This window comes from Talpa europaea (genome assembly GCF_964194135.1).
Source record: "Talpa europaea genome assembly, chromosome: 8".
Taxonomy (NCBI): Eukaryota; Metazoa; Chordata; class Mammalia; order Eulipotyphla; family Talpidae; genus Talpa; species Talpa europaea.
In genome coordinates, this window is record NC_140075.1 from 99637722 (window position 1) to 99649726 (window position 12005).

Consider the following 12005-nt stretch of genomic DNA (forward strand, 5'->3'; position numbering starts at 1 on the left):
TTTGCCACTAGCTCTGGTGAGCTCTGTAATGTTTTCTTTTAATCAAGCTCCAGTAGGAGACTTAATTGTGACGGTATGAAGATGAATCTGGGCTAAGAACATTTCATGCAACTCAGTCTTAAATAAACTTGTTTCTGTTGGCCAATATTTATTATTATCTAATAATTCTTGGTAGATTAAGTCTTCATATATTTACCTTAGACAAAATCTGATAGAAGACTAATCATTATGGGATCCTAAATGATTTTTCCTCTCCTTATTCAGAAACACAAATGTGCTTTTTTTTGTTAATTTTTATGGTTGAATATTTTAAAACTTTCTTGTGATATAATTTTTTTTCCATTTATAGGAGTTATTTTATACAGAAATCTTTGTGAGACCATTGTGCAAACAAGGTGATGATTGTACAGAGAGTGGTATTGAATTCCCGACCTGGTATGTATTTGTAATGAGTAAACACCTGTGGTCTTTGATAACTATTAATGCAAGTAAAAAAATAAAAACTAATAGGATGTCAGTGTGGTAAATTAAAGTAGGAAGATATTAACACTAATAGAGATACTAGAAAAAACTCTAATACTCAATTTTTCAAGTAATAACTTAGTAAGGTCATTTGTTGAAGAAAGAATATATAATCATAAAAAAAGAGAATAAATAATCATTACATTGTTTAAAAGGTTATGCTATCAATGTGTGTGACTTCGGTTTTTCTTTATAGTATGTATCATTGGTTCTTAAAATCTGCTTTCTGTTTATGTGAAAAGCACTGACCTATGTGTGTGCTGACTTCTTACCTGAATCATAGCAACTCAAATGTGGAAGTAACTTGAGAGGTTTGGGTCCCCTGATGCCTTGGATTTTGCTGCCTATCTAACTTGTGACCTGGGAAGTCTCTTAACTTTTCTGACCTCAATTTTTGTAAAGTGATTATATTTATCTGAAGATTAAGATCTTTATATTGTATTCACACTTTAGAAGTTTGATGATTCAATAAATAGGAAACTTGCTGTGTTAAGAATATACTAAGAATATACTTTTAGTGATGGCATTCTATTTACAAATTTTTCTTTTCATACTTCTCCTTTGCGACTTCTAATCTTGAATACTTTCTTTTGTGTTAAAATTACATTCATTGGAGTTTCTGTTTTCTTATTTAAGTAAGGAAGGTAACTTTACCTGACTATTTACTTTGGCTGATGTGGTGTTTCTGCTAAATTGTAAATTTTATTTTTAAAAAGCTAGCAGTGATTTTTCACTTTTTGAAATCCTCTGATAATTTTAAAGCAGTGAGATGAACTTAACTATAATCATTTTTAAAATTTATTTAGTTTTTTAAAAAGATTTACTTTTATTATTTATACATACAAGAACTGGGGTGTAGACCAGATATGGGGGTGGGGAGGGTGAGAGGATTCACCAGTGGGGAGACAGTGGGGAGCAGAACAGGCAAATTCACTGAAATATGCTGTTGAGGGGAGCAGTGGGCGAGGCAGAGTTCTGCTGTACCATGTGGGTCAGCTCCCTGGCTGGGGATCAAATTCATGCTTTAGTGGCTGGCATAGCTTGATAGCACTGAGACTTTAACCCCTGTGCCACCAGGGAGGCCCTTAACTGTAATGATTTTAAAAAAGAAAAATTTAAAGATGACAGCAATATCCCAAAGAACTTCTTGGAGAAAATCAAGAGCAATTGAAACTATTTAAGAAAATCCTTGTTCTGAGTAATTTCTACAGTTACATAGAAATTTACAAAATAATATAGATTTATTCATTCCTGTATTAAAAGAGAGTGTCTGGATCCTTGAGTGAATTTTTTTAAAAATAATGAATACTTGTATAGAAAAGTGACTTTTTGATTTTATATTTTAATCTAACATTTCAGGGAAAAATGGTAATCCAGTGGCAGAAAATTTTCGAATGGAAGAAGTAAATTTACCAGATAATATCTGTGAAGGACAAGTAAAAGCCAGAACTCTTTATCTTTCTGTGGATCCTTACATGGTAAGAATCAGGATTTGTGACTTGTAAAAAATAATTTTATTTTCATATATTTCATGTTGTTCATGAATTTTATTGTGCCATTCTCATGATTAATAGGTATTTGAGTGCTTATATCTTGATATTTGTGAATTTTAAGTTGCCTTTGTTTTTAGTCACTAGTGTTATTAAAGAATATTGTAGAAGGAATGTTTTCATAATAGTGCAATGTCTAGACCATTTCCCCAGTAGTTAGTAAAGCTTGAAGGCCATGAACAAGGATGGAAATTCTCTTACTTGATCCAGTTCATATGATAGATTCTGGGCCTCCCCTGGTGGCACAGCGGTTGAGCACCGGGTTGTGAAGCTGCCCGCAGCCTCTGCAGCGCCAGTTCGATCCCGGCCGCCGTGCAAGGGTCCCACATGGTGCGCAGACCTCTCCTGCCTCCCATTGCTCCCCTCAGCAGTGTGCTTTGTCAGTCTGCCTGTTCTGTTCCCCACTCTGGCTCTGGTGAATTCTCTCACCCTCCTGCGCTTCTGACTGTACCCAATGCTTGAATGAATGAATGAATGAATGAATAAATAAGAAAAAATGTTTTAAAAAAAAAACTTCTATAATGTTTTCAGCATCACCACTTTGATTTCTAGGATGTTTTCGTTATCCTAGCAGAAACCCTGTGCTCACTAAACAGTACATCCCCATTACTCTCTTTTTTTTTTTTTTAAAGATTTTTTTTATGCATACAAGAACTGGGGTATAGGCTAGAGGTGTGGGGGGTGAGAGGATTCACCAGAGACAGAGTGGGGAACAGAACAGGCAGACTGACTGAAATACACTGCTGAGGGGAGCAGCAGGTGAGTCAGGAGAGGTCTGCTGCTTCATGTGAGTTGCTCCCTGGCAGGGGATAGAACTTTTGCTGCAGTGGCTGAGGACAGCTTCACAGGTTGTGTCCTAACCCCTTGCGCCACCAGGTAGGACCATCCCCATTACTCTTAACCTCCAGAAGAGGGATTGAATTTTGTCAGATGCTTTTTCTGAATCTCAATAGGATACATATTGGGGAACAGAATAAGCAGATCCATGGAAATACACTGCTGAGTGGAGCAGCGGGGGCAACAAGAGAGGTCCGCTGCGCCATGTGGATTGCTCCCTGGCCAGCCAGGAATCGAATTCATGCTGCAGTGGCTGACAACAGCTGGACAGTGCTGTCTTTAGCCCCTGCGCCACCAGGGAGGCCCTAAATTTGTTTTTAATTGTACTTTTTTTACTTGTTATAGAGAAGTTACCTTTTTTTCAGGATGAAAAATAAATGAAAGGAAGAGAGAAACTAAGGTAAATTTTTCTTGAATAATATTAACTACTTAATATATGTCTTTCTTTTGGTCACTGGGTAAATTTAAGCTGGTTCAGTATTTTTAGACAGAAATCTCTTATGCAGTTTTTTTTTTTTTTTAGCGTTGTAGAATGAATGAAGACACTGGCTCTGATTATCTAACACCTTGGCAGCTGTCTCAAGTGACTGATGGTGGAGGTATTGGGATTATAGAAGAAAGCAAACATAAAAATTTTACTAAAGGCGATTTTGTGACTAATTTCTGTTGGCCCTGGCAAACCAAGGTTATTCTGGATGGAAATATTCTTGAAAAGGTGGTGTATAATATTCCTCACCCTCCCCTCATTTGATTCTTACTTTGTGCATTTGTTATCAAGGATAAAAATAAAGGCATACATTTCCTTTTATATAGCTGCCAAAGTACAGAACGTCCTTACTTCTTTTCCACTGTTGGCTGTCAACTACCAGAGAATGATGTTGTTTTCCATATTCAATTTATTTCTCAAATTTTACATGTGTAAGATAAAACCTGAGATATAAACATAAAAAAAAAAATGCTTAGGGGCCAGATGGCCCCTATAGAGGTGTGCTTTAGAGTTTCCTGAGAAATTACACTTGACTTAAATTCACTTGGTTTGTACTTGATATTCTATCTCATGTCAGAAATCCTTAGTTCAATTTCTACTCTTAGATTGAACTATGTGAAATTACCAATATTTATCTTTTTTGACTTATAAAATAGGCAGCTTCCTATAATTCAACCTAACATGTCATCAGGAAGTTACATAAAGAGCTGCCTCTACTTTGTCAAAAAATAAGAATTTCTAGTACCATCTTTGTTTTGTACCATTAACATGTTTTATTGGTATATCATACTTATTACAGTTACTATTTCTTAGATAATGAAGGTAGTATACATTTTTACTAACTGGTTAAAATTAATTACCCAGATGTTATCTCCAGATTCCATATATCATTTTTTTTTCATAATTTCATGATGGTTTTCCCCAAATTATCTCCTTTCAGTATTGCCATGAATGTAGCTGGCATGCTTTCAAATCCTTCAGTGATGTATTCATGATACTGGATTTTGCCCTATGAGACTGATAAGCAAGTCTTTCAGAGCCTTCTGTCTGACCTTTCCTTGCCAGTGGGTGACAATAAACTCTTCCATGTGTAGTTGCTAATAGATAATAATCTCCCGGTGTGGGCCTGGGAGAAGTGGCTGAGTACCACTCTATGTAGAAATGGCCCACATCTAGCAATTCTTCCACATTTCTTCATCTGGGGGATAAAGGTGTTTGAAAACTCTGTATCTACATTATCAAAATAACCATCATAACTATCCGGAGAGGCTTTTTTAAAAGTTTCACCCAAAGACCCTACTGTCTTATAGTTAAGACTGGCAACCTTTTCTTGAGACACAGTTGCTCCAACAACTTTGTAACCCTTGATCTTAGCTATCTGCCCCACAGCAGAGCCCACTGCTTCTGCTGTTGCATTAACCATCACTGTTTTTCCACTCTTTACACCACAGATGTCATATAGGCCCAAGTAGGCTATTAGTCCTGTCATGGCAACTTTTCCCAGAGCCTAAGACAATGGTGAATTGTCTGGCCACTATGGAGGCAGCTTTTCCAATTCTATCCCATCTTTACCCAGCCTGAAGAAGATACTGCAGTAGTTTCTGTTGGCAAGGCTGAGTTTTTACTTAACGAAACTCTGGCCACTTGTTGCCTCATCATCTTACCACCCTCCTTCAGTATTTTGGCTGCCACTCTCATTTAAGGATCCACAGTGAGGAGCAAAGCTTCCGGTAGGGCCCCTTCAATTTTTAAGGGTGGGAGTTCAATAGTCTTCAAGTTACTGTTAGTTTGGTTGCCTTCAAAGTGCTTCCTACAGGGTCCAGCTCTTGGCATAAAGTGTCTTAGAACTCAGGAGTCGACAAGTTCCGTGACCTAGGGTTGTTCCCAGGTACCATTTTTAAAAGGTATGTGTTTTATTTTAGGTAGACCCAAAGCTTGTGGATGGGCATCTTTCATACTTTCTTGGAGCTATAGGTATGCCTGGCTTGACTTCCTTGCTTGGAATACAGGAAAAAGGCCATATAACTGCTGGATCTAATCAGACAATGGTTATTAGTGGGGCTGCTGGTGCTTGTGGATCCTTGGCTGGGCAGGTAACCTTTCTTTTTTTCTTTTCTTTCTTTTTATTTTTTTTAAGTAGAGAAGAGCTGAGGTATAGGCCAGAGGAGCAGGGAAGGTGACAGACTTCACCAGAGACAGAGTGGGGAAGCAGAACAAGCAGATTGACTGAAATACACTGCTAAGGGGAGCAGTGGGTGAGACAGGAGAGGTCTGCTGTGCCATATGCAGGTTATCTCCCCAGCTGGGTATTGAACTCAGATCTAGAGGTGATAGCGCTGAGACTTAACCTGTAGGCTACCAGGGATGCCCCTAGGCAGGTAACCTTTCTGAGAATTATTTGATTTTCTAAAAAATGTAATTGTAATTTAAGCTCTGGATACATGCATATAATTTAAAATATATAATTGAACAAATTAATGATCTTTTTCATATTTGTGATAAAAAAAGGTGTTACTACATAGGCTCTTTTCATACCAATATGGAAAATGTTATTGATTTTTATATCTTGTTTTCTGCTACCCCAAAATAGAAGTGGTAATTGCTTGAACATAGTTCAAATCACTATAAGGAAGAAAATCATAGAGAAAAAGAGAAAGAAAAAAAAAAGAAATCATAGAGTACCTGCCTGGAACTTGAATTAAAAAAATAAATGAACTCATTCATGTATTAAAACAAATCTTCAAATAAGAAAGCACTTATTGGGTCCCAGAAATATAAATACATTTATGAATAATAGTCATTATAGTAGGAAACCACTGAAACAAAACATTTTATCTTAATAGTAACTTTAGTTCCTCACAGACCTGAAAAATACTGAATTGCAAGGTAGTGATGTTTTGGATCTGACTATTCCTTCTATGTAACAGCTTTAAATTGAGAGGTTTTAACATTTACATTTAGTCAAGATTTATTCAATCCCAATTTTTTCCCCTCAATCTTAAGAATATTTTATTTGTTCTTTGTTCTTTTGGTTCAGATTATTTTTAACTAGAAGTCCTGTAATCTAAGCTAAATCATGATGAATAATCTTACATATTTGTAGTATCTCATATACTTTCACATTTTTACATTTAAATATGACAATACAAAGTGGTAAATTAATCTCAAAAATTTCCCCCTTAGATTGGCCATTTGCTGGGCTGTTCCAGAGTGGTGGGAATTTGTGGAACACATGAAAAGTGCCTCTTTTTGACGTCAGAACTGGGCTTTGATGGTGCAGTTAATTATAAAAGAGGAAATGTGGCAGAACAACTTCGTGAATTATGCCCAGCTGGAGTGGATGTTTACTTTGACAATGTTGGTGGTGACATCAGTGATAAAGTGATAAGTCAGGTTGTTTTAAATTTTGAATACTACATTTTATTTGAAGTATCTTTTTACCTGATTCTGTGTGAGAGAAAAAAATGATAAAATTGTAGTTTGTGAAACATGATGCTCAGTGTATTACGTGTAGAAGAGCTTGCTGATACCTACTTTCACTTGCTTACAGATTTGCAGAGTGTAAGCTTCAATGCTTTACTAGCAATATTAGATTTTTTTCACCTGAAATCTATTTTTGTGAAAAATTACAGTTGTATTGTTCAAATGGTGAAGTTCTGACCCTAACTCACCCTGATCTGACTTTGGGTAAGGAATGGATTTCTATAAATTGCAGGCATTTTTATTGACAGTGTTAAAAATATCAACATAGCTATTAACAGTACATTGTCCTTCACTGTATATAAAATTAATTGCAATTTTTAAAAGATTTTATTTATTTTTGTGTAAAAGAACTGGGGTGTAGGTGGTGAGAGGATTTACCAGAGACAGAGTTGGGAGCAGAACAGGCAGATCTAATGAAATACACTGCTGAGGGGAGCAGAGGGTGAGACAGGAGAGGTCTGCTGCGCCATGTGCTCCCTGGCCCCGGGATCGAACTCAGGCTGTAGGGGTGATAGCCATGTGCTCCCTGGCCCAGGATCAAACTCAGGCTGTAGGGGTGATAGCCATGTGCTCCCTGGCCCAGGATCGAACTCAGGCTGTAGGGGTAATAGCACTGAGACTTAACCACCAGGCCACCAGAAAGGCCCAAAATTAACTGCAGTTGAGATTTATTTATTTAAATCCAAAGAAAGACTAACTACTACTACTAAAAGTAGTAACAGTGATCACCAAGCTCTCATTTACTTTTTTATGGTGTCACCTTGTTTTCTAGCCAGTTAAAACTTAAAATACATTTGGGTAAATCTACAAAACAAATTCAATTAATTGGCATAAAGGATTAAATGTAGTAGACAAGGACAATTTAATCGAGGCAGCCATAAAATCAGTAAACATAGGAAAAAGGCATATATCTTAGGATATAATAATCAGTTTTCTCTGAACAGATGAATCAAAACAGCCACATCATCCTATGTGGTCAAATTTCTCAGTACAACAAAGATGTGCCTTATCCTCCTCCACTACCCCCTGTTGTGGAGGCAATCCTGAAGGAAAGAAACATCACAAGGTGTGTTCTACCCTTTACTTGTATTACCAGATTCTGTTGTTCTTCATACATTATTTTTCCTTATGAAACTTGAAAACTTATTTTTAAGCCAGTTCAGTCTATAAATTTTAGTAAACTAATTCCTCAGCAGAAAACTTTTTTCAAAAATACATTTGCTTTTTCAGTCTTTTGGTAGTAATAGAAACTCAACTTACATTGACAAGTGTAAAGAAAATGTATTGGCTAATGTATCCGAGAAGTCCAAGATTAGGACTAACTTAGATTTGACTGGATAAAAGTGTTTGTCCAGTGGCATCATAGCTCAGTTTTTCTCCCCCTCCGGGCTCTGCTTTCTTCTGGGTTGGCTTTATCACTTTGAGGGCTTTCCTTGTGCAGCAGTGAGAGGATGACTGATACCTCTGTCTTATATTTTATCAATACAAGTAGAGGAGAACCGCTTTCTCCTTGTCGTTTTATCAAGTCCTAAAGCTGATACTTAATGGCTCTGAGTGGCTTGACTTGGGTCACAGGAGGGTGGGAAAAGGATGCCACCCACAGTATAAAATCACACACATGTTAAGCAAAAGTCCACTATACTTAATACCTATACCTGCACCTATATCTTTTTTTTTTTTTTCTAAGATTTATTTATTTATTTATACAAGCACTGGGTACAGTCAGAAGCACAGGAGGGTGAGAGAATTCACCAGAGCCAGAACGGGGAGCAGAGCAGGCAGAAGGACCGAAGCACACTGCTGAGGGGAGCAGCGGGCGGCAGGAGAGGCCTGAGCGCCATGTGGGACCCTCCTCCAGTGGCCGGGGAGCAGCCAGGAATTGAACCTGCGCTGCAGAGGCTGCAGGCAGCTTCGCAACCCAGTGCTCAACCGCTGCGCCACCGGGGAGGCCCTGCACCTATATCTTAAATTTATATCTTACCAGACTTTTCATGTCTGAGTCCTAGTATTGAAGGATTAGCAGATATTAGAATTCTGGAATGATTTGATTTTAGATTCTTCTATTCTCTCCCTAATCTTTGATCATTATCTTTTTCTTCCCCATTACAGAGAAAGATTTCTGGTTTTAAATTATAAGGACAAATTTGAACCTGGTATTCTACAGTTGAGTCAATGGTTTAAAGATGGAAAGCTAAAGGTATAACTTACTTCAATTCTTTATCAATATCATTCTTCCTTCTACATGATATGCTTTTTTACTATTTGGATTTATTATAGGAAACATATTATTCTCATAATAAAAATTCCTACAAAAAAGTATACTGGTTATTATAAATTAACTATTTCTTGGTGAATATAACATCTTGATTGAGAAACCAATTATTTGCTTATCTAAAATGTTGTTAAGCTTTACTTTTCTTAGATTATATTACAAGATCAATGGCTTTTTGAAATTGTAATATTCATTAATTTAGAAAATATTTATGGAATGCCAACTATGTACTAGAAGTACATTCTCAAAAATCATAAAAACACTTCCTAATATCCCTACCATTGTACTTCTTTCTACCCTACATGGATATTCTAATATTATCTTTTGGTTGTTGGTTGAAATTCAGGAGTTATTAATTGGGGTTCAGAGACCTTGACTTAAGATGGTCTTATAACCTGCAAATGATAGGCAAAGTGGTATATGCATGTGTTTTGGTACTCAATTTTTGGAAAAGGGTATATAATTTGTGGTGTTGATAGGATTTCATTTAAAAAACCATTACCAAAAAATCTGGGCTATGTATATGAAAAGTATCTGGCTTTAGAAAGTGCTAACTAGCATTGTCTTTTGCAAAAGTGGAAATTATTAAATAGAAACATTGGTCTAAAGAATATTAAATATAGTTATTTTGATTTACAGATCAAAGAGACTGTGATAAATGGATTGGAAAACATGGGTGGTAAGATGAATGTAGATTTATTTATTATGTACATGTACTCAGCACAAATACTTCTCTTATCCTTCTACTTCTCTGATGTTTTAGTATTAAAATCATTGAGAAATTATTCAAATTAATTGTATGTGTCTGACCTACTGATAAACATGTCTGACAGTGACATTTATGTTTTCAGATAACCTAATTTTTTTTCCCTTTCCAGCTGCATTCCAGTCAATGATGACAGGAGGTAACACTGGAAAGCAAATAGTTTGCATTTCAGAAGACACCTCTCTGTGATCTCCATAAAGGTCTTTATTAAGGAATAGATTTCTATTTTGCACAAAGATTGTCAAGATACATTTAAAAACCTTAAAGATAACCTGTGATTTAAGTGTTTTCATAGGTGATATTTCTTAGCTGTATAACAATTCTCTTATATATTCAACATGTGTACTTTATATCCAACATTTTATATACAATAATAGATTTAAGTCAGCATGTTTTCTTTCTTTTGCTAAAACTAATATTACTTATATTTTTATTAGATCTTCACCCTGGAGATTTGGTACATCTATTAATGGATCATACAAAATTTATTAAAACTAAAATCTTTTATTGAAAATAGAAAGGCACTGAGTAAATATTTGTTGGACTGGAAAGGCTTTAGATAATTCCTGAACTGAAACTTAGTAAAAGGATAGAATTGAGTTGGTCTTTTCATACTGTAAATGGAAGAGAGACTTAATTGCCGGTTATAAGTGTAGGGGACCATAGCTTCCAGAACAGTTCGTGGGGATAGAGCAGAGACTTTGTTGTTGGGAGTAGCATGAGAAGACAAATTTAACTGAGGTTGGCTAGGTTGATGGAGAGAATAGATTTACTACAGACGATTGATTTGATTTTGCCAGACAGCTTACTGTAGCGCCTAAAAACTCATATTGATAAAAGCATATGTTTATTTTAGATTAGCAGGCGTACTGTCAAATAGTTGTAAAGATTTCAAGTGGTAAATACTTGGAGTTTTAGGTGATTGAAAAGATGGAGACAGCAAAGACAGCGTCAAAAAAAGACAGACTGGGCAAATTAACAAATGGTTGTAAACATGAATATTCGAGATCGAGTAATATACCTCTAAATAAGAGTTTGTTTAATTCATTGTAATTAACACTTTAAAACAATAAAAAATGAGGACATTTTTCTGAGTGTTGTGCTGGTTTATGGGTACTTGTTTACATACTGCTTATACTTTTGTCTGCAACATTTGTAAAAAGTAGATTCAAATTATTGTTAGTAATCATTCACTCCAGGTGACTTCATGGGGCTCTCTTCTTGTTATGTACCATTTGTTTTTCTGGACCATTTCCTCTCCAGAAGACTTCATCACTCAGCTTTATGTTAATACTGTCCAAGTCTTTTCTTTATTTCTTTTTTTTTTATAGAGGCATGTTTTTATTTATTTATTTGTTTACTTGCTTGTTTTGTTTTGTTTATACATGCACTGGGTACAGTCAGAAGCGCGGGAGGGTGAGAGAATTCACCAGAGCCAGAGCGGGGAGCAGAACAGGCAGAAGGACCGAAGCACACTGCTGAGGGGAGCAGCGGGTGGCAGGAGAGGTCTGCGCACCATGTGGGACCCTCCTCCGGTGGCCGGGGAGCAGCCGGGGATCGAACCGGCGCCGCCGAGGCCGCGGGCAGCTTCGCAACCCAGCGCTCAACCGCTGCGCCACCGGGGAGGCCCTTTTTTTTTTTTATTTTTTATTTCTTTTTTATTTCTTTTTTTTATAGAGGCATGTTTTATTTGTTTGTTTTGCCTATACATGCACTGGGTACAGTCAGAAGCGCGGGAGGGTGAGAGAATTCACCAGAGCCAGAGCGGGGAGCAGAACAGGCAGAAGGACCGAAGCACACTGCTGAGGGGAACAGCGGGCGGCAGGAGAGGTCTGCGCACCATGTGGGACCCTCCTCCGGTGGCTGGGGAGCAGCCGGGGATCGAACCGGCGCCGCAGAGGCCGCGGGCAGCTTCGCAACCCAGCGCTCAACCGCTGCGCCACCGGGGAGGCCCTCTTTTCTTTATTTCTGACCTCCTTTACCGCCAAGTAAATATCTCCTGGAACCCTGCTAAGGAATTACCTTCCCCAGTTTCTTGCTTGTTTTTTAAATCACTGTCGTTTATTTGTGTACCCAAACTACACCTCC

At 37.2% G+C, this 12005-nt stretch overlaps 1 protein-coding gene and 1 pseudogene across 4 annotated transcripts; one reads left to right on the plus strand and one right to left on the minus strand.

Moving 5' to 3' along the window:
* Positions 1-398: 398 nt before the first annotated feature.
* On the plus strand, positions 399-10106 carry PTGR2 (prostaglandin reductase 2; the record flags this gene model as incomplete). Of its 3 annotated transcripts, XM_084239849.1 has the most annotated exons (9): positions 399-435; positions 1882-2000; positions 3433-3624; positions 5319-5489; positions 6580-6789; positions 7824-7945; positions 8989-9076; positions 9791-9830; positions 10030-10106. In XM_084239849.1, 9 exons carry the CDS (start codon positions 399-401, stop codon positions 10104-10106), a joined length of 1056 nt encoding a protein of 351 aa, XP_084095975.1. The 3 variants fall into 3 exon arrangements, with proteins under 3 accessions (XP_084095975.1, XP_084095977.1, XP_084095976.1); XM_084239851.1 differs by lacking the exon at positions 6580-6789; XM_084239850.1 differs by lacking the exon at positions 5319-5489.
* On the minus strand, positions 4295-5257 carry LOC311176109 (prostaglandin reductase 1-like; annotated as a pseudogene). Its single transcript has one exon. The product of its transcript is annotated as a prostaglandin reductase 1-like (transcript).
* Positions 10107-12005: the final 1899 nt, after the last annotated feature.